The 23727-nt window shown below is 53.0% G+C and overlaps 2 protein-coding genes and 1 long non-coding RNA gene across 5 annotated transcripts in view; 1 reads left to right on the forward strand and 2 right to left on the reverse strand.

Moving 5' to 3' along the window:
- Window positions 1-1054: 1054 nt before the first annotated feature.
- MAMSTR (MEF2 activating motif and SAP domain containing transcriptional regulator) lies at window positions 1055-17300 on the reverse strand. 3 transcript variants are annotated; one of them, XM_037728473.1, is made up of 10 exons: window positions 17130-17300; window positions 16442-16520; window positions 13665-13703; window positions 12648-12790; window positions 12282-12466; window positions 11827-11929; window positions 11383-11577; window positions 10874-11059; window positions 10729-10783; window positions 1055-1223 (listed from the first exon to the last, which is right to left on the reverse strand). In XM_037728473.1, the coding sequence occupies exons 2-10, from the start codon at window positions 16497-16499 to the stop codon at window positions 1096-1098; spliced, it is 1092 nt and encodes a 363-aa protein (XP_037584401.1). In that variant the 5' UTR covers window positions 16500-16520; window positions 17130-17300; the 3' UTR covers window positions 1055-1095. The 3 variants fall into 3 exon arrangements, with proteins under 3 accessions (XP_037584401.1, XP_017355972.1, XP_037584400.1); XM_017500483.2 differs by lacking the exon at window positions 1055-1223 and adding an exon at window positions 10016-10566 and having other exon boundaries at window positions 17130-17270; XM_037728472.1 differs by lacking the exons at window positions 1055-1223; window positions 13665-13703 and adding an exon at window positions 10016-10566 and having other exon boundaries at window positions 17130-17277.
- Window positions 6532-7827, forward strand: LOC119467203. Its single transcript, XR_005195736.1, has 3 exons — window positions 6532-6556; window positions 6640-6730; window positions 7807-7827. It is a non-coding gene; the product is annotated as an uncharacterized LOC119467203 (long non-coding RNA).
- A 702-nt stretch (window positions 17301-18002) lies between the features above and the next one.
- Window positions 18003-23727, reverse strand: part of RASIP1 (Ras interacting protein 1) — a 29073-nt gene continuing 23348 nt past the window's right edge. Inside the window, exons 6-12 of the mRNA XM_017500482.2 lie at window positions 23473-23510; window positions 23085-23236; window positions 22863-22966; window positions 20891-21134; window positions 20511-20683; window positions 18776-18923; window positions 18003-18382 (exon numbers count right to left, since the gene is read on the reverse strand). Of these exons, the coding sequence (XP_017355971.1) occupies window positions 18183-18382; window positions 18776-18923; window positions 20511-20683; window positions 20891-21134; window positions 22863-22966; window positions 23085-23236; window positions 23473-23510 (1059 nt within the window). The 3' untranslated portion in view covers window positions 18003-18182. The remainder of the gene's footprint in view (window positions 18383-18775; window positions 18924-20510; window positions 20684-20890; window positions 21135-22862; window positions 22967-23084; window positions 23237-23472; window positions 23511-23727) is intronic.

The following is a 23727-nucleotide window of genomic DNA, read 5'->3' on the forward strand; positions in this document are numbered from 1 at the left end:
TGGTGGCAGGTGCCTATAGTCCCATCTAGTTGGGAGGCTGAGGCAGATAATTGCGTGAACCTAGGAGGCGGAGGCTGCAGTGAGCTGAGATTGTACCACTGCACGCCAGCCTGGGCGACAGAGACTCCATCTAAAAAAAAAAAAAAAAAAAATCAGATTCAAAGACCATCACCATACGTATCACACAGGATCACAAGTGGCCCAGTCCAGGGCCAGTTAATTTAGCAGCTTCACAAAGTCATCAGTCCCCTGAGTTCCTTCTGTCTTCATCTACTGTGCCACCATCTCTTAGCTGTGTCATCTCCTGGTGCCAAAAGGGCTGCTACACACACAGCCATCACACAGATAATTCCTTTCAAAAACAGCAAAAAAGAGGCTTGTTCTTATCTTGGTCCCTTTCGAAGAATGAGCAAAACCTTCCTAAGCCTTCCAGCGACTTCCCCCCAAATCCAATTGGTAGGAATTACCACATACCCCTGTGGCCCCATAAGAGGCACAAGAAATGAGACTTTTGGGATTAGTTTAGCCTCAGATTCTGCAGTTGGGACGTTGATCAGCCGCCGCTGAAGGACATACAGCTTGCAGAACATTAGGGCAGTGTCCAAGGAAAAAAAGGGAAATAGCTTTAGGGTAGACAACAGGGATGCCCCGAGAGGTTGTCCAGGTTGTTCACTGCACAAAGGCCCTGGTCAAGAAGGCAAGTGGGGTTTAAACAGACGCAGAGTGTACTCATCAAACCAAGTGTCCTTGGCATTGTGTCCACGCAGAGAGCTCACTGTTTTCTAGTTAGTCCATCTGGAAGTGGACCCTTTTCCCAGTTTGCACAATGTGCCGTATTGGCTCAGAGCTGGCATGCATCCAGATCCCTCTGTCCCACCTCTTGAATCCTGGCTTCCTAGGGCCTGGGGTGGTCATCGCTGAGAACTCAGAGACCAGCCTGGCTCAGTGAATTTCAGAGCATTCCATATTCATTCTTTCAGTATATGTCAGGCCATGAAACCCCCCACAGCGTCCTTCCCTCTTAGAGGATGCAACCGTAACCATTACACAGACATCAAATAAGTAATATTTATTTACCCACCAGTGTGAACACAGTCATGGAGCGGGGTATTCCCAGCTACCAGCGAGGTTGAGGTGGGAGGATTCCTTGATGCCAGGAGTTCGAGACTGGAGCACGTGGTGATTGCACTTGTGAAGAGCCATTGCACTGCAGCCTGGGCAACCCAGTGAGACCGTGGCTCTTATAAATAAATAATAAACACACGCAATCATGACTTTGGGGATGGGAGAAGAGGTTCTCTGAGAGTTTATTACATGGGTATCACATGAACTCCAAAATACATCTTAAGCCAGGCATGGTGGCTTACGCCTGTAATCCCAGCACTTTGGGAGGCTAAGGCGAGCAGATCACCTGAAGTCAGGAGTTTGAGACCAGCCTGGGCAACATAGTGAAACCCCGTCTCTACTAAACATACGAAAACTTAGCCAGGCGTGGTGGCACACACCTGTAGTCCCAACTACTCAGAATTCTGAAACAGCAGAATTGTTTGAACCCGGGATACAGAGGTTGCAGTGAGTTGAGACCACACCATTGCACTCCAGCCTGGACAACAGAGTGAGACTCTGTTAAAAAAAAAAAAAAATCTTAGGAGTAGATGTAATTCTATCATGAGTCTGGATGAAAAAGGAAACTTTGGCCAGGTGCAATGGCTCATGCTTGTAATCCTAGCACTTTGGGAGGCCAAGGTGAGCAGATCACCTGAGGTCAGAGACCGGCCTGGCCAACATGGTGAAACCCCATCCCTACTCAAAATACAAAAATTAGCCAGGCGTGGTAGTGGGTGCCTGTAATCCCAGCTTCTCAGGAGGCTGAGGCAGGAGAATTGCTTGAACCCGGCAGACGGAGGTTGCAGTGAGCCGAGATGGCACCACTGCTCTCCAGCACTCCAGCTTGAGCGAAAGAGCAAGATTCTGTGTCAAATAATAAAATATACATATATATATATAATTGGTACAGGCCAGGTACAGTGGCTCATGCCTGTGATCCCAATAATTTGGGAGGCCAAGATGGGAGGATCGCTTGAGATCAGGAGTTCAAGACCAGCCTGGGCAACATAGGGAGACCCTGTCTCTACAAAAAAAACTGCCGGGCACAGTGGCTCACGCCTATAATCCCAGCACTTTGGGAGGCTGAGGTGGGTGGATCACAAGGTCAGGAGTTCAAGACCAGTCTGGCCAAGATGGTGAAACCCCGTCTCTACTAAAAATACAAAAATTAGCCAGGTGCATTGGTGGACACCTGTAATCCCAGCTACTCAGGAGGCTGAGGCAAGAGAATCACTTGAACCCTGGAGGCGGAGGTTGCGGTGAGCCGAGATCGCGCCATTACACTTTAACCTGGGCAACAGAGCAAGACTCCATCTCAAAATAAATAAATAAAATTGTAAAATTAAAAAAACTAGGTGTCTGCCGGGCGCGGTGGCTCAAGCCTGTAATCCCAGCACTTTGGGAGGCCGAGGCGGGTGGATCACGAGGTCAAGAGATCGAGACCATCCTGGTCAACACGGTGAAACCCCGTCTCTACTAAAAATACAAAAAAATTAGCTGGGCATGGTGGTGCGTGCCTGTAATCCCAGCTACTCAGGAGGCTGAGGCAGGAGAATTGCCTGAACCCAGGAGGCGGAGGTTGCGGTGAGCCGAGATCGCGCCATTGCACTCCAGCCTGGGTAACAAGAGCGAAACTCCGCCTCAAAAAACAAAACAAAACAAAAAACTAGGTGTGTTAGAATGCAGCTGTAGGACCGGCTACTCGGAAGGCTGAAGTGGGAAGATCAATTGAGCCCAGGAGTTCCGGGCTTCAATGAGTCATGATCACGCTTGTACATAGCACTGCGGTCCAGAGTAAGCAATATAGCAAGACCCCATCCCTAACAAAATTTTATAACATCAAAAAGACACGATTAGATCCTTTGGCAAGCAGTCATTATGGCTTACACCTGCAATCTTAGCACTTTGGGAGGCCAAGGCTGGTGGATCACTTGAGGTCAGGAGTTCGAGACCAGCCTGACCAACATGGTGAAACCCCATCTCTCCTAAAAATACAAAAATTAGCCAGGAGTGGTGGCACATACCTGTAATTCCAGCTACTCAGGAGGCTGAGTCAGGAAAATCGCTTAAACCCAGGGGGTGGAGGTTGCAGTGGGCTGAGATCTTACCACTGCACTCCAGCCTGGGCAACAGAGCAAAATCCTGCCAAAAAAAAAAAAAAAAGAAAAAGGAAGAAAGGAAGGAGGAGAAATATTTTTTCTGGTTTACACAATGAATGTGAATATGAATATATCCTTCTGGGGAGTATGTTTAGAAGATAAATTAGTAATTTTGGCATTTTGATATTAGTGGTCCTTTTCAGGCCCCACGATATAAATATCCACCTTCTGTTGAGATCGGGGGAAGCAGGAAGGCGCTGCTTGGGACTCCCCATCTGATCCGCCTTAGTCCAGCCCTGGTTTTCCTGAGGCAGGAGGGATGGATGAAGTCTTTGGAGAGGGGTTGGACGCTGGGCTGAGGCTTTAGGTGCAGACGCGCACCCCACCAACCCTGCTTCTGGCCTTGGCTCCCTGGGGCAGTGCAGGAACCAAGTACACCCGCAGCTCAACACTGCCCCCGTCTGGACGCAGCTGAGATGGGGACGGTGCAATGGAGGCAGGTGGGGTACTGGCTGAAACTGAAAGACAAGTGCCTGAGACACAGAGATTTGAGGGCAGGAATGGATGGGGATAAAGGGCAGGAGGGAGCTGGAGACACAGATAGGGAGGAGAGAACAGCCACAGAGCAAATCAGAGAGAGAACAGAGGAAGAGTTATGGAGGCAGAGGAAGACAGAACCGAGACAGAGTAACCTGAGTCAGGCAGAGGTGGGGACAGATTGATTTGGAGATCCATACAGTCAGAAAAGTCTCTTGGCCAGGAGCAGTGGCTCATGCCTGTATTCCCAGCACTTTGGGAGGCTAGGGTAGGAGGATCACTTGAGGTCAGGAGTTCAAGGCCAACCTGGGCATCATAGTGAAACTATGTCTCTACAAAAAATACAAAAGTGAGACCATCCTGGTCAACATGGTGAAACCCCGTCTCTACTAAAAATACAAAAATTAGCTGACATCTTGGCGCCTGTCCTGTAACCCCAGCTACTCGGGAGGCTGAGGCGGGAGGATCACTTGAACCCAGGGGGTGAAGGTTGCAGTGAGCCGGGATCGCCATTGCATTCCAGCCTGGACAACAAGAGCAAAGCTGTGTCTCAAAAAATAAAAATAAAAAAATTGCTGGGCATGGTGGTGTGTGCCTGTAGTCCCGGAAACTCCAGAGGCTGAGGTGGGAGGATCACTTGAGTCTGAGAGGTTGAGGCAATAATTTTGCCACTGCACTCCAGCCTGGGCAAAAGAGCAACACCCCATCTCAAAAAAGTTTTTTTTTTTTTTTCATTGACAGGGGTCTCACTATGTTGCCCAGGCTGTTCTGGGAACTTCTGGCCTCAAGCGATCCTCCTGCCTTGACCTCCCAAAGTGCTGGGATTACAGGTGTGAGCCACAGTTCCCAGCCTAAATCTGAATTTTTTTTCATGTGGACTAAGTTATGACATGCCGAATCTGATTTCAATCCCCACTCCAGCAACCCCATCTGTCTGACACTGAGCATATCACTCCCTTTCTCTAACCTTCAGTTACCTTATCTGGAAAGTGACATAGAACATTGCCTTTGCCTCATGGTAATACGAATTTGTTCCCTCCCTTTATTATTTATTTATTTATTTAGAGACAGAGTCTTACTCTGTCACCCAGGCTGGAGTGCAGTGGCGAGATCTCGGCTCACTGCAAGATCCGCCTCCCGGGTTCAAGTGATTCTCCTGCCTTAGCCTCCCGAGTGGGTGGGACTACAGGTGCACACCATCACACCTGGCTAATTGTTTTGTATTGTTAGTAGAGACAGGGTTTTGCCATGTTAGGCTGGTTTCGAACTCCTGACCTCACATGATCTGCCAGCCTGACCTCCCAAAGTGTTGGGATTACAGGCGTGAGTCACCACGTCCGACTGCTTTCCCTTTTGATTGTGGATCTCTTGCACCCACCAGAGTGCAAAGCAGAATCGCCCATCGGCAGCTAATAATGGTGGCTGACATTTACTGGCGTATGCCTATACCAGGTTCGGTTTGTGGACAATCTCAGTGAACAGAATCACCCGCACCGGGCTGCAGTACAGATATGGAAACTGAGAACAGGGCAAGGGGACGTCCCTGGTTCCAGGTCGTATTGCACATGCCTGGTCGACTGTTCTTTCCCACCTGCAGGGAACAGTGCTGGAGGCCCTCAGATTCCTCTTCCCAGTTCTGTGCACGCAGCCCCAAGCTTGTGTGCTTGGCATATTAATCATGCCTTTGTGCCAGGCATGGTGGCTTATGTCTGTAATCCCAGCACGTTGGGAGGCAGAGGCAGGTGGATCACCTGAGGTCAGGGGTTCAAGACCAGCCTGGCCAACATGGTGAAACCTGTCTCTACTAAAAATACTAAAGTTTGCTAGGCGTGGTGGCACGCACCTCTAGTCCCAGCTACTCTGGAGGCTGAGGCAGGAGAATCGCTTGAACCCGGGAGGCAGAGGTTGCAGTGAGCTGAGATCGCGCCACTGCACTCCAGCCTGGGTGAGAGAGAGAGACTCTGTCTCAAAATAATAACACCTTTGTATTTTCTGAACTTCTGCTGCTTTGCTCTGTGGGGGCCTTGCTGACTCTGGAGAGACTGACCCTCCCAGGGATAGCCAAATGCTAGAGGTAGTTAACTACTCACCTTTCCCATGCAAACCAGCCAATCCAGAGCCCACACGTCAGCCACACCACACCTTTATGAGCACGGGCTCCCTGAGCTGCTGTCTACCTGCGCTAATTACCCCCGGGCCAGGTACCCAAAACTCGGAACAGCCTCCATGCTCCAGGGCCTACTGAAATTCAAACTAGGTAATTTCAAACCTGCTTACCTCGCCTCTTCCGTTTTTTGTTTGTTTCTTTGTTTTGGGGGGTTTTTTTTTTTGAGACTGAGTCTCATTCTGTTGCCCAGGTGGGAGTTCAGGCGTGATCTCGGCTCACAGCAACCCCCACATCCAGGGTTCAAGTGATTCTCCTGCCTCAGCCTCCTGAGTAGCTAGGACTACAGGCGTACACCACCATGGCCCGCTAATTTTATTTTATTTATTTATTTATTTTTGTATTTTTAGTAGAGACGGGATTTCACCATATTGGCTGGACTGGTCTCGAACTTCTGACCTCAGGTGATCCACCTGCTTTGCTTCCCAAAGTACTAAAGTTACAGGCATGAGCCACCGCAACTGGCCTTTTTTTTTTTTTTTTTTTTTTTTTTTTTTTTTTTTTTTTTTTTTTTTTTTTTTTTTTTTTTAGGATCTCGCTCTGTTGCCCAGGCTGGAGTGCAATGGTGCAATCATAGCTCACTGCAACCTCAAACCCCCAGGCTCAAGTGATCCTCCTGTCTCCGCCTCCAGAGTAGCTGGGACTGCAGGTATGAACCATGGTGCCCAGCCCTGAAACCTACATTTGAAAACATTTTGCTGCTAACAACTTGCCCTATGACGTTCTTCCCAGGACTGCTGTTGGGCTGGAATGCCTGAGGGTTAAATCATTCTTCCCTCCCTCCGTCACCCATGGCCCAGGACTGACTAGGGGTGGTATAGTGGTAAGTCTCCAAATATAGCCCCTAGAGAGCATGCCCCAGATATTCACAGATTTGTATAGTCCCCTCCCATATGTAATCTGGGCTTGCCTGACTTCCATTAATTATAAAATATAGTGGAAGAGAAATTGTGCTGTGTTAACCTACCCTGTGTTAGCCTGACAGACTCCATGTTAACCTCTACCTCACTCCTCCCGCCATTTCTCCCATGAGTGCCTAGGTCATGCTACTGTGCTGGGTCGTGCCGTGCTGAGAACTATAGAGGCATATAACCATTGTAAACCTATCCTGCTTGGCAAGCCCACTTGATATTGTGAATACCTCCTTGATTGATTGTACGGCAAGTACCGAATACCCCCCTTGGTAACCAACAATCATGGGAGCCTCCTGCCTCCTGGTTACCAGCCTCCTTGTCTAACTTGCTTGTTCTGCTTCTGCAACTTCTTCAGCTAGGCTCCCCCTCCCCTTTCTTAAGCAAGGTATAAAAAGGAATAAAGCCCCTTTCTCGAGGCCGAGGCATTTTGAGCACGAGCTGACTGTGGGTCGCTGGCAGTAAAGGACTCTCAATTGGAACTCGGTTAGTAGGGCACTTTCCTTCTGTCTCGCTAGGGTATAACAGTACCAGTTCCAAGCCTAGTCTTTCAGAGACTGGCAGCTTCTGTTCCCTCCTCTTGGAATACTCACTCTTAGGAGCCCTGAGATATCATGCAAGTCTAGTTACCCTGATGGAGAGGCCACAGAGGGCCAGCACTGACACTGCATAGAGAATGAGAGAAGTTCAGCTGTCCCCACAACCCAGCTGGACCCAGCCTTCATGCTGTTGGCACCATGGTGCCATGTTGAGAAATGCTGAGTATATGATGGAATGTATTGTTTGTTAGAAAGAACGATAGCAGGCGCGGTGGCTCACGCCTGTAATCCCAGCAGCTTGAGAGGCTGAGGCAGGTGGATCACGAGGTCAGGAGTTCAAGACCAGACTGGCCAACATGGTGAAACCCTGTCCCTACTAAAAAATACAAAAATTAGCTGGGCATGGTGGCTCATGCCTGTGATCCTAGCTACTTAGGGGGCTGAGGTAGGAGAATTGCTTGAACTGGGACCCTGGAGGCGGAGGTTGCAGTGAGCCGAGATTGTTATCACTGCACTCCAGCCTGGGCTACAGAATGAGACTCCATTTAAAAAAAAAAAAAAAAGGCTACTGACAAAACAGCCCTGAGGGCTGCTGGTTGCCTACTTTTTAAAAATTAAAGTTGTCAGGAAAAAAAAAAAAAAACGATAGCAAGGGAAACCTAGCTACCCCTCCCCCCAAGTAGAAAACTACTTGGGGCATTCTAAAGTGGCAGGACAATGTATCAATATCGTATACCAGTTAAAACAATTATTTAAGCTCGGAACATCTGACCCTGCCCCCGTGGCTCCCTCGTGGACAACACTTTTTAGTTTGTCTGTGGTCAGTGGTAAGTGAGCACCAGCTGCCTACCTGGCAGATTTTGTTGTGAGAAAATACCGAACACCTGCTTGTTAATAATGAGCACCTGTTCAGAGAGAATAAATGCGTGGATCAGCGTCTGCGCGAGCTTTCAGCTCAGAATGCTGTCAGCCCCTGGGTCTCTCAGTTCGGAAGGCTGTTGGCCCCCACCCCACCCCCTGATAGATCCACTTTGCTGTTTTATCTTCGTATCTGCTTCTCAATTCCTTCAGTGCCACCAGGGCAGGCGTCTCTAGAGCCAGGCTGGACTAGGTAGTGCTGCACACATCTGAGTGCACCATCTTGGCTGTGCCAGCTCAGTTGGGCCCTGAGATGACTGCAGCTCTAGCCAGCATCACATGGGACTGAAGAACCACCCTGCTGAGCCTAGTCCACCTGTGCATTTGTGAACAGAGAGTTACTCTTTTACAACTCTAAGTTTTGGGGTGGTGTGGGTTTTTGTTGCTTGTTTAGAGATGGAGTATCACTCTGTTGCCAGGCTGGAGTGAAGTGTCATGATCTCAGCTCACTGCAACCTCCACTTCCTGGTTTCAAGCAACTCTCCTACCTTGACCTGTCAAGTAGCTGGGATTACAGTCTCCCACCACCACGCCCGGCTAATTTTTTTTTGTAGTTTTGGTAGAGACAGGGTTTCGCCATGTTTGCCAGGCTGATCTTAAACTCTTGGCCTCAAGTGATCTGCCTGTCTCGGCCTTTCCAAGTGCTGGAATTACAGGTGTGAGCCACTGAGTCTGGCCTGGGGCTATAATCTCAAACAGGAAGATACAAAGGCCCAGTTCCGTGTGTCCCAAGATGGGAAAGACTCCGCAACTTAATTTGTGCCCTGGAGCTCCCCAAAGGATTAGGCTGAGGTTGAAACCTCACTTGAAGTCACCTCCTGCTCCTCTTCCCCTTTGCTGTCCTGTTTTCCCCACTCTTCTACTGGTTTCTCCTGGGAACACTTTTTTTCTGAGTTTTGAGTTTTGTTCCTCTTGCCTAGGCTGGAGTGCAATGTGACGATCTTGGCTCACCGCAACCTACGTGTTCCAGGTTCAAGTGCTTCTCCTACCTGAGCTTCCCAAGTATGTGGGATTCCAGGCATGTCCCACCATGCCCAGCTAATTTTTTATTTTTATTTTTGGTAGAGACAGGGTTTCACCATGTTGGCCAGCTGGTCTCAAACTTCTGACCTCAGGTGATCCACCCACCTCGGCCTCCCAAAGTGCTGGGATTATAGGCATGAGCCACTGCACTGGCTGGAATACTTTTTTTTTTTTTTTTTTTTTTTTTAAGATGGAGTCTTGCTCTGTTGACCAGGCTGGAGTGCAGTGGCACAATCTCGGCTCACTGCAACCTCCGCCTCCCAGGTTCAAGTGATTCTCCTGCCTCAGCCTCCCAAGTAGCTGGGACTACAGGTGCGTGCCACCAGGCCTAGCTAATTTTTATAATTTTAGTAGAGACGGGGTTTCACCTTGTTGACAAGGATGGTCTTAATCTCTTGACCTCGTGATCCACCAGCCTCGGCCTCCCAAAGTGCTGGGAGCCACCACACCCAGCTGAACACTTCTTTAATAAATCACTGGCATTTATATCTTGCCTCAGGCTCTGCTTCCAAGAGAAGCTGATCTTAGACCAGATGTTTCTAATATTTTCATCTCCAACCAGAACCCTGGGGGATCAAGTTCTTGCTCCCCATTCTCCCCCCACTCTTTCTTGCTTCTCTCCTGTATCCAAAAGGCATAACCACTCTCCAGGCCCGCCAGACAATAGGCAGCCATCTACTGGGGGTGGGGACATGTAAAAACATCCATGAGGTCTCCGAAAGAAGCAACAAGCAGCTTGTTTGCCGTGGCCAGCAGCAAAAGAAGCCCCCCAGCCGTACAACCCTGGAGGGGGATCATAAGGAGGCCAGGTAGGCAAAGTTCAGGCAGTTGCGGTCAGCAGCACTTCAGGAGGCAGGTGGGGCGGGAGGTTGCCTCCAATTCTGTGTCTGCGGTAGGAGGGGCTCTGCTGGTCCTTCCCTCTCCTCCCCCAGGGAGCTTCTCTCCACCCCCACCAGTTCTCTGTTTCTGGAAACCCCCAATCCATCACCACGGGTCCTCCAGCAGGTCCCACAGCCGGCTACTGCCGGAGTCAGATAAGTCAGCAGAGAAGATGCTGGGGGCTGGGGGACCAGAACCCAGGGGAGGACCCCCACTCAGGGCCTCCAGCCAGTCCAGGGAGTCCGTAGGGTCCCTGGGAGAAGGGGAGGAGGAGTTCGTAGGGGACGGGAGTGAAGAGGAGAAAACAGATGAGAGGCCTTCTGAGTCCGGGGAGGGAGACAGCACGTCGAAGGAGCCAGGGAAGTCCAGGGGGATGGGAGGCAGGGGGTCTGCGGGATAAAGAATGATACGTGAGCTTGGAAAGGGATCCGGGTGCCAGCCCCCCATACCCCATTTCTAGGAGTCCAGCTCCCCGCCCCACGCCTCCCGCGGACGCAGGAGTCCAGAACTTCAAGGCCCATCTCCCCTAAATCTAGGAGTTCGGATCATACCAACAGGCTCCACCTGATCCTCCAGGATGTCATCGATGCCCCGGTTCGGAAGCAACTGCGGATGGGAAAATTTGGCATGAACTCGGGACTCTGACCTGGGCTTGACTGGAGACCCCTAGCACGGATTCGACCTGCACCCTCTTACCTGCGCCCTCCGGATTGCCTCCTGCAGCTCCTCCTCCAGAGTCAGAGCCACGGAGGCCGGCGCGGAGGAAGGGGTCAGGGCTGGAGCTGCAGCCAGAGCCGTAGTTGGAGTTGGAGCTGGAGCCGTCCCCGGGGTATCCGCGGCACGTGGAAGAGATGGCAGGTGAGATGCTGCGCTGGGCTTGACCTAGAACCGCCGAGTGGACGGGCTCCCGTAAGCCACGCCCACCTGGCGCAACCCCACCCACTCGCCACATGGGGCTCCGCCCCTTGGTCCTCTCGCCGCCCCTTGCTCCTCAACCCCTCCTTTGGCCTCGCCCCCTATTCTTTCATTGTCTCCTCTTCCCTAAAGATCCGCCTTCTGTTGATCTGAACCACGCCCCCTCGCCTTCAAGGCGTCCCACCGCTAGGCCACGCCCCCATGCTTCATTGGCTAGTTTTTTCGACTCCCCGCCCTGTCCCACTTTGCTTTCTCTTTATTGGTTCACACACGCATAACCCCGCCCTCACCGAGCTCGGCCGCCGGGCGGCTGCCAGGGCCTTGGGCCTGAGGCGCGGCCAGGGAGCACCCGCGGGACTGTCCTCGCGCCGCGGCTTTGGCCGCTCGCGGGGCGGGGCGCCACCGCGCATGCGCTCCAGGAGCATAGACTTGGTCCCCGACACCGGGAGGCCCCGCAGGCGCAGCTGCTGCCGGAGCTCTGAGACCTGGGGAGGAGGGGTGGGAGAGGCGGTGCTGGGCGAACTCCGGGCGCAGGCGGGGGCCGGGACGGGATGTTTGGAAACAGAAAGGCACTGGTGGTCTGGGGGGGGCCGTCTGGACTCCTGGGACCCTAAAACAGGATGGGACTAGGTACCCGACCTCCTGGATTTGCAGCGGGTGGAGGCTGCGGGGTTGGATTTCTGGGACCCCACCGAGGGAGAGAAGCAGCCTGGAAAGTTATACCCCGAACTCACCGTCAGCTCCTCCAGTTTAAGGGTCTGGAGTTCCAACTTGTGTGGAGGGGGCGAGGGTCTGGGGACTCCTGGTGGGCGGGGAATGAGGGGAGTGGGCTTCATCCTGGCGACAATCGTGAGGGGTGAGCAAAGGTTAGAGGGGCATGGGGGGAGGCGTTCTGGGGTCCTCAAACCCAAAAGTTAGTGGGCTAGAGAAGATGCAGAAAAGTGGGGGCCCAGCATTTTGGGTCTCCGAGGGCGCAAACATGGGGCTAGATTTCTGTGCACAGGGGAGAAGGAACTGGGGGCTCAGACTCGGGTCTGAAGGACGAGGGCCTGGGATCCTGGACTCTTAAACCTTGGGGGAGGAGGGGGATTTGGGGCCCGACTCCCTTGGTCTTGGACTCTAGGTTTGAGGCAGGAGGATGCTGGGACCTGGATTTTGGGCCCCGGGAGAAGGGAAATGGGTGTCATACCTAGGATGTGGCTGCTGTGAGTCTGTCCCTTCCCACAGAGGTGGCCCCGGAGGACCCAGGGCGGACCTCTCGGCTTGGGGGCCAGTCCTGGCTCCCTGTCTGGGCTCTGGGGGCATGTACTGGTGGTATGTCAAGTTCCCCCTGGGCTTGGACTCCCTCCACCGTTGGGAGGTCTTGGGAGACTCCTGAAAGAGCAGGTATCATGTGCTGGGCCTCAGTGCAGCTCTGGCCTTCCTGCCTCTCCCCCACCCACACCCCCGGGGCTACATGCCAAGTATGGGATCAGCTCCGTGCCCCCAAAGAAGATCAAAAATGGCAGCAGTAGCAAGGGGAACAGAGGGACCTCTCCCTCCAGTCCAGACTCACCTTCTTTGGGGACCTCCAAGGAGGACAGGATTCGGGCTCAGGGAGCAGAATCCCAGGGCTGAAGAGGAAAGGGGCCGTGCCCGAGGGCAAGGCCGGGGCTAGAGCAGGGCTGGAGGCTGAGATCCACGGGTCAGGATCCGAGACTGGAGAGATGGGTGAAGGACCCTGAGAGGCCCGCAGGCAGCCAGCCAGGCGGGGAGGAGCAGGGCTGTGTGGAAAGCGGGGCCCCAGGGTGCAGGAGGGCAGGCCAGGGAGCAGGACCTGAGTGCTGGGAGTTGGGCGCCGAGACTGTAGATCTGAGGGTGGAGGTGTAGGGGCCCTGGTTGTTACATTCTGAAGTAAAGCAGGAATTTTCTATCACAAAGGGGTGTGGTAGCCGAGGATCCCAGATGTCTGAGGTTTTGCTAGGACAGGGGTGGGGCCTGCATGCCGGGCTATTGGAGAGAGGGAGAAGCTGAAAGCTACATCCAGGCGGTGGCTCATGCCTGTAATCCCAGCACTTTGGAGGCTGAGGTTGGTGGATCACTTGTGGTCAGGAGTTCGAGACCAGCCTGGCCAACATGGTGAAAACCCGTCTCTACTAAAAATATGAAAATTAGCCAGGTGTGGTGGCAGGCGCCTGTAATCCCAGCTCCTCAAAGGAGGCTGAGGCAGGATAATGGCTTGAACCTGAGAAGGGCAGGTTGCAGTGAGCTGAGGTCAAACCACTGTACTCCACCCTGGTGACAGAGTGAGACTCCATCTCAGCTTCTCGTGTATACCAAATGTGGCGACTGGGATGCCTGTCTTCTCTAAAGAAGCAGGATCCAAACTCCTGCGTCTCACTGGGGTGGAGAATCGGGAAGCAGAGCTCCTAGGGGTGGGGGTGGCCAGGGACCTGGACCCCTGGATCCTTGGGAAAGGACTGGATGGGGTTTTGGTTTCTCCCAGGGGATAGGGACTGAGCTGCAGTAACCAATGAGGGATATCCCTGTGAAGGGGGATCACCATCCCCTCCCTTTAAGGGCCCACACTTACTCTGCTCCTGATTCCGTCTGTGGATCCGAAGCTGGAGGACTGTGGAGGGGAGGAGGGAGGTGGAAGGTGGGAGGAGGAAGGCGGGAAGGGAGTGTCCAGGAGCCTGGCCTTGGCAGGGAGGTGGGAGCTGCAGTTGGCGGGACACGCGTGCCCAGCCTCCTTACACAGTCCTTGCAAGCGGGTGGGCGGGCAGCACGCTCCCTTCCTTGGGCCTCCCGCTTGTTCCCTGCCAGCACAGCGCCTCGGGCCAGCACCACTGTGGGGCTACGAGCCAGCCAGCCAGCATGCAGGCAGGCGGCAGCCCTGCCCCCAGCTCCACCTGCCCCCTCCATGAGCAAGCGTGTGCCCACCCCACCCCCTGTGCAGTTGCCATCTTGGCAGCCTGAGCCCTTTGCACCTCGCCTCCCCTTACCCATGCAGTGCTGCTACTTTCTTTCTGCCGTATCTCAGGGCCTTCCCACAGTCAACACTCTCTGATTGTCCACATTTTAAATATGCATGTCTCTGGGCTCTAGTTTGGCACACATGCCATTTTTCTGGCGCCAGGCTGGAGGCAATGGCACGATCGGCTCACTGCAACCTCCACCTCCTGGGTTGAAGCGATTCTTCTGCCTCAGTCTCCTGAGTAGTTGGGACTACAGGTGCACGACACCACACCCAGCTAATTTTTTTCTGTGTTTTTAGTAGAGACAGGGTTTCAAGTTGTTGGGCAGGATAGTCTTGATCTTTTGAGCTCATAATCCACCTGCCTCATCCTCCAAAAGTGCTGGAATTACAGGCGTGAGCCACCATGCCTGGCCGGCTTCTATGTTAACACTTTTAACCTTTTTTTTTTTTTTTTTTTTTTGGGTTTCACCATGATGGCCAGGCTAGTCTTGAACTCCTGACCTCAGGTGATCCACCCACCCCAGCCTCCCAAAGTGCTAGGATTACAGGCGTGAGCCACCACGCCCGGCCCACTTTTTCCCTTTTTAAAAATTTGTTTTATTTTTTCTAGAGACAGGGTCTCACTCTGTAGCCCAGGCTGGAGCGCACTGGCACGATCATGGCTCACTGCAGCCTTCAACTCCTGGCCTAACCCATCCTCCCAACTTCCTCTTGAGTCCCTGGGACTGCAAACATGTACCACTACAGCGAGCTAAATTGTTTTGTTTTGATTTTTTGGTAGAGAAAGGGTTTTGCTGCTGTGTTGCCCAGGATGAATGTCGACTATCTTTTTTTTTTTTTTTTTTTTTTTTTTTTTTTTGAGACAGAGTCTCACTCTGCCACCCAGGTTGGAGTACGGTGTCGCGATCCCTGCTCGCTGCAACCTCCACCTCCCAGTTTCAAGTGATTCTCCTGCCTCAGCATCCCAAGTAGCTGGGATTACAGGTGCCTGCGATCACACCATACTAATTTGTCTTTTTCTTTTTTTTTTGGAGACTGTCTCGCTGTGTCACCCAGGCTGGAGTGCAGTGGTGCGATCTCAGCTCACTACAACCTCTGACTCTCGGGTTCAAGCAGTTCTCCTGCTGCAGCTTCCCGAGTAGCTGGGACTATAGGCACGCACCACCATGCCCAGCTAATTTTTTGTATTTTAGTACAGATAGAGTTTTACCATGTTGCCTAGGCTGGTCTTGAACTCCTGAGCTCAGGCAATCCGCCCACCTCGGCCTCCCAAAGTGCTTGGATTACAGGTATGAGCAACCACGCCCAGCGTCAATTTTTTGTATTTTTAGTAGAGGAGGTGTTTTGTCATATTGGACAGGCTGGTCTTGAACTCCTGACCCCAGGTGATCCACTGCCTTGGCCTCCCAAAATGCTGGAATTACAGGCATGAGCCACTGTGTCCGGCCGGGTGAATTTTAACTATCTTATTGCACACTCAAGGTTTGTCCCCCAGTTTGGGAGCAAGGATCTGTCTGCACATTTCTGCTCTTCTCTTGACATATGCCCCTTTTGTGTGTGTGTGTGTGTGTGTGTGACAGTGTCACCCTGTCACCCAAACTGGAGTGCAATGGCACAATCTTGGCTCACTGCAGCTTCCACCTCCCAAGTTCAAGTGATTCTCCTGCCTCAACCTCATGAGTAGCTGAAATTACAGGCCCTGGTCACCATGCCCAGCTAATTTTTTGTATCTTCCGTAGAGAGGTTTCACCATGTTGGCCAGCCTGGTCTCGAACTCCTGACCTCGTGATCCGCCCACTTCAGCCTCCCCAAGTGCTGAGCTTACAAGGGTGAGTCACCGCGCCCGGCCTGGACATAGGCAGCTTTTTGCACACTGCTTGCTCTTTGGTGACTGGCGTCTTTGCACCCATCCAACCGCACAGGCATACTGAGTTGTACACTCATGTACCCTTTGCCTTCTCAGGAACTGACCTCTAGTTCAAAACACTTGCATAGTTTTTGCCTGCCCTGGGACCAAAAGCAAGACCTTTGACGCTTTGCTTGACAGCTCATTGTCCCCTCACCCAAACTCTCACACTGCTCATCTGAAGTCCCTCCTTTGCTCTTCAGCCTCTGCACATGCACCAGTGTTAAGCCCTCGTTCCGGAGTCCTTGAACCCTCTGCTCGCCCACCCCTGGCCGCCAATCCCCATTGCTCCCGTGAGCATGGCACTCGCCACTGACACACTGTTGGATCCACCACAGCTCGACCCCTGTGCTGGGGCCTCCTTTATGCAAAGTGACCTTTTGCACACACAAAAAACATGCCTCACGGGTCCCACCACCCCTCCCACCTGAGGACAGCATTCTCAGGATCCCATCCCCCATGCGTGAAGAGAGCCCTCTCTCACCAGATCGGAACTTGGAGCGAATGAATTGGGAACGCTGGGAGGAAGCTGCCAGGGTCATTGCCAAGGCCGGGATGGGGACCTGGATGGAGGTGGGGGAGGGCAGGGGCCCCACAGAGGGCAGGCTCAGAGGGGAGGTCAGGAGGCTGTCTCTGTGAGTGAGTTTAGCAGGGAAAGGGCCCAATGGAGGTGGGACAGGAGTAGCTTTGGGTCATAACTTCTGGAGCCCAGGGGCTGCAGAGGCGAGGGCTGTGGACCCTGACACCTTACTCTGAGGGAGGAGGAAGGGGGGAACCCAGAACCCTGGTGTGACAGGGGCTGAGGGCCTCAACTCCTGGATCCTGGGAGGGGAGGGACCTGCTATCTGGGACTCCTGGATCCTGAGGCGGAGGGCATCCTGGGTGGGGACCCCTGCGTCTAGGAAAGGAAGGACGCAGCAGGGCTGGACTCCCGAATTTTGAAGGAGAAGGAGGTTAAGGGCTGAAACCCAATACTCTGAGACCGGAATTCAAGAACCTGGGTGGAGAGGGGAACGGGGCCCTGACAGGTTTCTGAGGAACAGAAGGCTTCCCTGTGCCCTGTATCTGAGAAGGAGTGGGGTGTCAGCCACCGGCGTGGCTGGGGAAGGGACTGGGACCACATAGGGGACAGAGGAGGAGAGCGCCCCCCGTCCACCCCAGGGGCTTCTCACCAGATGGGCTCGGCGAAGCTGTGCTCTGGGGAGGGTTGAGTCTAAAAGCCGAGTCTGGACACCGCAGGCTCCGCCTACTAGCCTGGGACCGCCTCCGCCCCACCTTCCTGGGGTGTGCCGGGAGCCCCGCGGGGGACCCTGAGAAGGGGGGGAGAACCCACTGGGAGGGCCTGAGTGGGCCTGTGGGGGGGGATGCTGGGAGGTGGAAAGGGGGGGTTCCCCGGCTCACTAGTGCTGCGCGTCCTGGGGCTGTGGGATCGGGTGGAGCGGCGGCAGGACTGACAGAAGCAGGTGCCCGCAGAGGGGTGCCGCCTGAGCAGCAGCGGCAGGTGGTCGTGTCCCAGCCCTGCCGGCAGGTGCCACCTGTCGCCTGCATTTTCCCTGACGCAGCAACAGGAGTCAAGTTCAGGGGAGTGAAAAGTTCAAACTTGGGGCCCAGATTCCTGGATCCAACAAAGGAGAGGGATGGGGACTTGGACTCCAGGGTTTGAAGAAATAGAGGCAGGAGCCTGGACTCTGGGGATGCTGGGAACAAGGACAGAGGGGTTGACCGGCAGGTAGACAGGTCCCGAGGGGTTTGGAGACTCCGATTCCTGGTGGGGGGGTGGACTACGGATTGGCGCGGGGTGGGAGGGAAGAGATCGCTGGTTCCCACTGGGAGGACTGAGGGCTTAATAATCGGCAGAGCAAGCTTGGGGCTGTGTCCTGATGGGTGTGGGTGGCTCCAGTGCTCTGGGGTTGGATTACATGCAAAAGGGTGAGCCAAGGCCGTGGCTATAAATACCTCCTCGGACTCTGCGGGGGCCCAGATAAAGCCCTGCAACGTTGTTCTGCAGAAAAGTCATGAGCGCCCCTGCGTCTTAACGGAGGCGCTGCCGCTACCACAAATACCTTTATTACTTCTTGGTATTCACATCCTAAGCCCAAGCTCCCACCGCCCCATCCGCTACTGCCCGAAAACTCAATCCCCAGCAGTTCGCGCGAGATAAAAACCACAACTCCCAGAAAGCTCTGCGCCCTTTCAACGTGCGCGCGCTCGTCTGCTATTGGTCTTCAAGGAGGCGTGACCACAGGAGGCCCGTGGCGATAATTGGCTGGCAGCTCCTGCTGCTCAAGGTCCCAGAGGAGGCGACGGAGCCGGCGCAGTTCTCGGTGCAAAGCGTCGTCCGTCACTGGACCACTAAGGCGCAGGCGCGAGCTCCCCAGGGGCAGGATGAGGGGCGGGTGCGAGGAGAAGCTTTCGAAGATATCCCCTGTGAGGCCGAAGATGATGGAGTTAGAGTCAAAGTGGGCTGAGGGGTTGCGTCACAACCCTAGGAAACGGAAACTTCAAATCCCAGCAACGGGGGATTTGAAGGCAGGGTCCGTTCACACGTGACTCTCGGAGCCCCAGGGCATGATGGGAGTTATAGAACCAGCTTCCCAGATCTTTGAGAAAGGGCTAGAATTTACCTTACAGATTCTTAAAGTTGGAAGGACCCGAGACCTGGATTCCTGGGGTGGAGGGAAGGGACAAGGGAAGCGAAACCCTGAGAATAAAGGGAGCTGGATCCTGCAATTAAGTCCTGGAGGAGAGGAACACGGGTCCAGAACCTGGGATTATGGATTTCTAGGTCCTGAGAAAAAGAGCGCTGACAGTTCCTCACCTGTGTCCACAGCTTCCCGCTCTGCAGGGGCAGGGTCCCAGGCCGATGGTGGCCCACGCCCAGGGCCGAGCTGGTAGTGGCTGAGTAGATGGTGCAGCTGGGCGGGGGTCAAGGTGGGGTGCTCGGTTCTTAAGCTGTTCCATGAAGCCTGGTGGGAAAATCAGGTGAGAGGGCGATAGTCATTATGGGGCAACTGAGAAATGGAAGGATTGCCTTACAGGGAGTGGGAATGACAGGGAGGTAATGGCATCTCTGCAGTGTCTTTCAGGTACGGGGAAGTCTGTCACCAAAATGAGGGTGGGGAAGGGTATACGCCCAGCAATTTTTAAAAATGGCATTTGCCTCGGGATACATGAGGATACAGGAGAGGAGTAGGGGTAGCAAAACAAGATTGACCATTCCTTCATATTACTGAAGCTGATGATGGTACTTGGGATTCATCCCTTTTTTTTGGTCCTTAAAGAAACAGACTCGCACTCTTGCCCAAGCTGAAGTGCAAGGGCATCATTGCTGCAGCCTCATTTGTATCAACTGTTTATAGTGGGCTGGGTGTGGTTGCTCCTGCCTGTAATCCCAGCATTCTGGGAGCCAGACGTGGGAGGTTCACTTGAGCCCAGGCAGTAGAGGCTGCAGTGAGTCACTACGCTCCAGCATGGGTGCTAAAGCAAGACCCTGTCTCAAAAGAAAGTTTACGGTGCAGTGGCGCCTGCCTGTAATCACAGCACTTTGGGAGGATTGCTTGAGGCCACCCTGGGCAGCAGAGTGAGATTCTGTCTCTACAAAAAAAAATTAACCAGGTGTGAGGGCACGTGCCTGTAGTCCCAGCTACCCAGGAGGCTGTGGCCAAAGATCACTTGGGCTTAGGAGTTGGAATATCTATGGGAACAGTTTTTGTAACATATTTAAAAACAAAGCAAAAGAAAAATCGAATTGTCCTGAATCTGTTTCCTTCTCTGAAAAATGGTAACCTGTCACCCCGGCCAGGGTGCAGTGGTGTGACCTCAGCTCACTGCAACCTCCGCCTTCTGGGTTCAAGCAATACTCCCCCCTCAAACTCCCTCGTAGCTTGAACTACAAGTGTGCACCACCAGGCCCTGCTTTTTGTATTTATTAGTAGGGATGAGGTTTCACCATAAGGGCCAGGCTGGTCTCTTAACGCCTGACCTTGTGATCTGCCTGCCTTGGCCTTCCAAAGTGCAGGGATTACAGGCATGAGCCACCGCACCCAGCCTAAAAGAATGTTTCAACCATCATATTCCTTGGTCTCATACCAGACTTCCTGACTCACATGTCTGAGGGAGGGACCCTGGAAACTTGAGACAGAGTCTCACTCTGTCGCCCAGGCTGGAGTGCAGTGGTGCAGTCTCAGCCTCCTGAGTAACTGGGATTACAGGTGGGCACCAGCACACCTGGCTAATTTTTATATTTTTAGTAGAAATGGGGTTTTGCCATGTTGGCCAGGCTGGTCTCACACTCCTGGCCTCAAGTGATCCATCCCACCTAGGCCTCCCGAAGCGTTAGGATTACAGGCACGAACCAACGCACCCAGCCTGGCAGCTATTCAGACACAGCCAGGTTTGGTCATTGTTGGTGCTAGCTTCCTTCTAGCTGCCAATGTGTTACCCACAGTGTCTGAGCCGAGGCTGGGGATGGCATAGGGAGCTCCAAGGGTGAACTGAATACAGAAAGTGGCTGAGGGGGGTTCAGAGGTCAGGTACAGCTGACCGGGAGTTACCTTGAGCAGGGAAGTACGGGGCACACAGAGCAGGTTCACAGCCATGGAGAGTTTCCGGAAGAACTCGGTGGCAATGTCGCCCAGCCCAGCTCCCTGGAGCCAGTCCAAGACAAGGTCCAGGTTGGTTCGGATTTGAACAGCTCGGGACCATTGATAGAAAGGCCGTCCTTGTCCTGTGGGCATGAAGGGTATGAGAGGCAGTTGGTTGGCTGGACTCTGTTCTCCTGCCCCCCAGACTGTTCCTATCCCTCGGCCTGGGATCTGGAGCTTGTTCTCCAGGGTACCCAAAGGTGAGGCCGGAGCCCATGGTGTGTCTAATTTGACCTAAGCCTCAGTGGCTCCCATCTTTGCCTCCCTGACACCTCCCAGCCAACCTTCACCTCGTTCCATCAGCGAGTTGAGAAGGGATGCGTTCGAGAAGAAGAACAAGTAGCCGAAGGTCTGAGACACGAGGTCAGGGTGCAGCTCGCACTGGTTGGTCAGTTCCAGGGCTGCCTGGAACACACTCAGGGTAGGTCTCAACCCTGGAGGCATGGCCCCCAGCTCCGCGCCAGGCCCAGGCAGCTCTGCTCCAGCTGTGAAAGGGTTACTATCCAGGAGAGCAGGCAGCGTTGAATACAGAGTCTGAGGAGAGAGGTGGAAATAAGTGATTGGACTACAACTCCCAGGAAGCTTCAGGGTAACAGAGCATGAAGATAATGGGGAGCGCTACCAAGGCCTTCTGGGAGTTGTAGTCCATTCTACAGTCAACGCCCAAAGGGACTCCATGAGCAAATCCCTACTTGATGGAAGGATATATAAGTTTCTTGACTATTTTAGATGACCTCTTGTGCATTGCCGGACTTGTAGTTCTCAGCAGAGGCAGCTCGAGGAGGACAGAGGATACTGGACAAAGAGTTCCCTTTCAGTCAAAGAATTATTCATCCCGAATTCCCGAAGGAAAGGAAAAAAAATGGACAGTCGGGAAGTGCACGTGGGGTGACAGCTTGCCAGTGGAAAGTGAGATCAGGTAAAGGACAGGAAATGAGGTCAGAAACAGAAGAAATAAACAACACTTGGCAGGAATGTACCGGAAGTGAAGGAAAGGGCCTCACAATCCAGGCTGCTAGAGGAATTGAGAGACTTGACAGTCATCTGTCCCAAAAGATCCTCATTTTTGCAGATAGGGCATCAGGCCCACCATAAGCCAGAAACCCTGAGAATGTCAAGCATTAGTGTTAAGGTCAAGGGTAGTGGTGGGGAAACTGGGGCAGAAAGCAAGCCCTTGCAGGAAGGGCACTCGGAGAAAAAGATCTGTGGCTCTGAAAGGGAAGTGAATTCCGAGCTATAGGAAGTGAGGTCAGCAAGCGAAGGAAGTGGGGGCTGATTAAAGAGGATCTTTAGTTTAAATCACAGTTCCCAGCACAATCTAATCACTATCTATCAATCATTTATCTATTATATATAAAACTTAGAAAGTGGGAGATTCAGAAGGTGGTAATAGTGATGTTACCAAGTAGTGAGGTCAGCCTGTCAAAAGTGGTGATCACTTTTATGTTATTTTACTTGAGACAGTGTCACTCTGTCACCCAGGGTGGAGGGTAATGGCACAGTCTCGGCTCACTGCAACCTCTGCCTCCCGGGTTCCAGCAATTGTCCTGCCTCAGCCTCCTGAGTAGCTGAGATTACAAGCACACACCACCACACCCTGCTAATTTTTGTATAAAAATACAGTATAGACAAGGTTTCACCATGTGGGTCAGGCTGGTCTCAAACTCCTGACCTCGTGATTCACCCGCCTCAGCCTCCCAAAGTTCTAGGATTACAGGTATTAGCCATCACACCTGGCTTTAATTTTTTTTTAAAGGAAGTTTTATCTCCCAGGCTGGAGTACAGTGGCATGATCTTGGCTCACTGCAACCTCTGCCTCCCAGGTTCAAGTGGCTCTTGTGCCTCAGCCTCTCCAATAGCTGGGATTATAGGCGCAAGCCACCATGCCTAATTTTGTATTTTTAGTAGAGTCGGGGTTTCACCATGTTGGCCAGGCTGGTCTCAAACTCCTAACCTCAAGTGATCCACCCGCCTGGACCTCCCAAAGTGCTGAGATTACAGATGTGAGCCTCGGCATTTGCCCGGGTGATGATTACAAAGACAGGAAAAGAAGCCGGAAAGGCAGGAAGTGATGTAACCTCAAACAAGCGGTGTCAGAACAGCAAAGTCTTTGGGTGAGATGGGATGTCATGTCAGAGAAGCAGAAAATCTTGAGTCAAATAGTGACATCAGAACCACACAAGGTAATTCAAACAGGAAGCGACATATATGTTAAATAGGAAGTGATGTTATGTCAAACAGGAAGTAAAAAGCAAGGCCAACCTTGGTGAGGTAGTAGACAGACTGCTGGAAGGTACACATGATGACCTCATCCAGGAGCGCCATGGCCTCATCACATAATTCCAAGTCATTGCAGAGCTGTGGATCTGAGCACAGGACTGGGGTTAAGAGGGAGAACCAGAGGCTGGCAGCCAGGATCCCAGGTCCCCAGGTGCAGGGGGTGATGGGAGACTTGCATAGGCCTGAGCCTGGGTCAGAGCTCACCCTCTTGGTCGGCCTCCTTCTCCATTTCCAGCACCTTCTCCTGCACAAAGCTCAGCAGCTCCGTGGTGTTGGCCATCCACAGCATGAGTGGCCGCAGCTCCACAGACACAACTTCAGGAGTCAGGGGCACCTCCGGGACCCCCTCAGGGTGGCTTGGAAAAAAGGAAGGAATTTGTCATCCCTGCACAACCCTCATCATAGTTTCCAAACCCCAAGATCTAGGTCTAAGTGGGAGACCAAGACCACCCCCCATTGCACAGCTGGAAAAGTTGAGTGCCAAGGAGAAGCCAGAAACTTGTACTAAGGCATGAATGGGGTGAACACAGAACTGGACACAAAACCCAACCCCTGCACCCCTCCAGACCTCTCTGCTTAGAATGCCTCTTACTTTTCTGGCTGGCGGTCTCCAATTTCCTTAATCTTTTCCTGTGGAACAGGAAGATCAGAATCAAAGTGAGGCAGATCCAGTGAGGGACTTATGAGTTAATAGGCTGGTTTTTCTTTTTTTTTTTTTGAGACGGAGTTTCGCTCTTGTTACGCAGGCTGGAGTGCAATGGCGCGATCTCGGCTCACCGCAACCTCCGCCTCCTGGGTTCAGGCAATTCTCCTGCCTCAGCCTCCTAAGTAGCTGGGATTACAGGCA

Source organism: Cebus imitator, unplaced genomic scaffold (assembly GCF_001604975.1).
Source record: "Cebus imitator isolate Cc_AM_T3 unplaced genomic scaffold, Cebus_imitator-1.0 Scaffold266, whole genome shotgun sequence".
Taxonomy (NCBI): Eukaryota; Metazoa; Chordata; class Mammalia; order Primates; family Cebidae; genus Cebus; species Cebus imitator.

Excerpts from the sequence above, each read along its gene's own strand:
- MAMSTR (XM_017500483.2), bottom strand. The coding sequence starts at position 16,499 with ATGACCCTGGCAGCTTCCTCCCAGCGTTCCCAATTCATTCGCTCCAAG. Across the intron at positions 12,467-12,647 it reads CTTGGAGGTCCCCAAAGAAG|GAGTCTCCCAAGACCTCCCA; the intron begins GTGAGTCTGGAC and ends CTGCTCTTTCAG. Across the intron at positions 11,930-12,281 it reads TCACAGCAGCCACATCCTAG|GATGAAGCCCACTCCCCTCA; the intron begins GTATGACACCCA and ends GATTGTCGCCAG.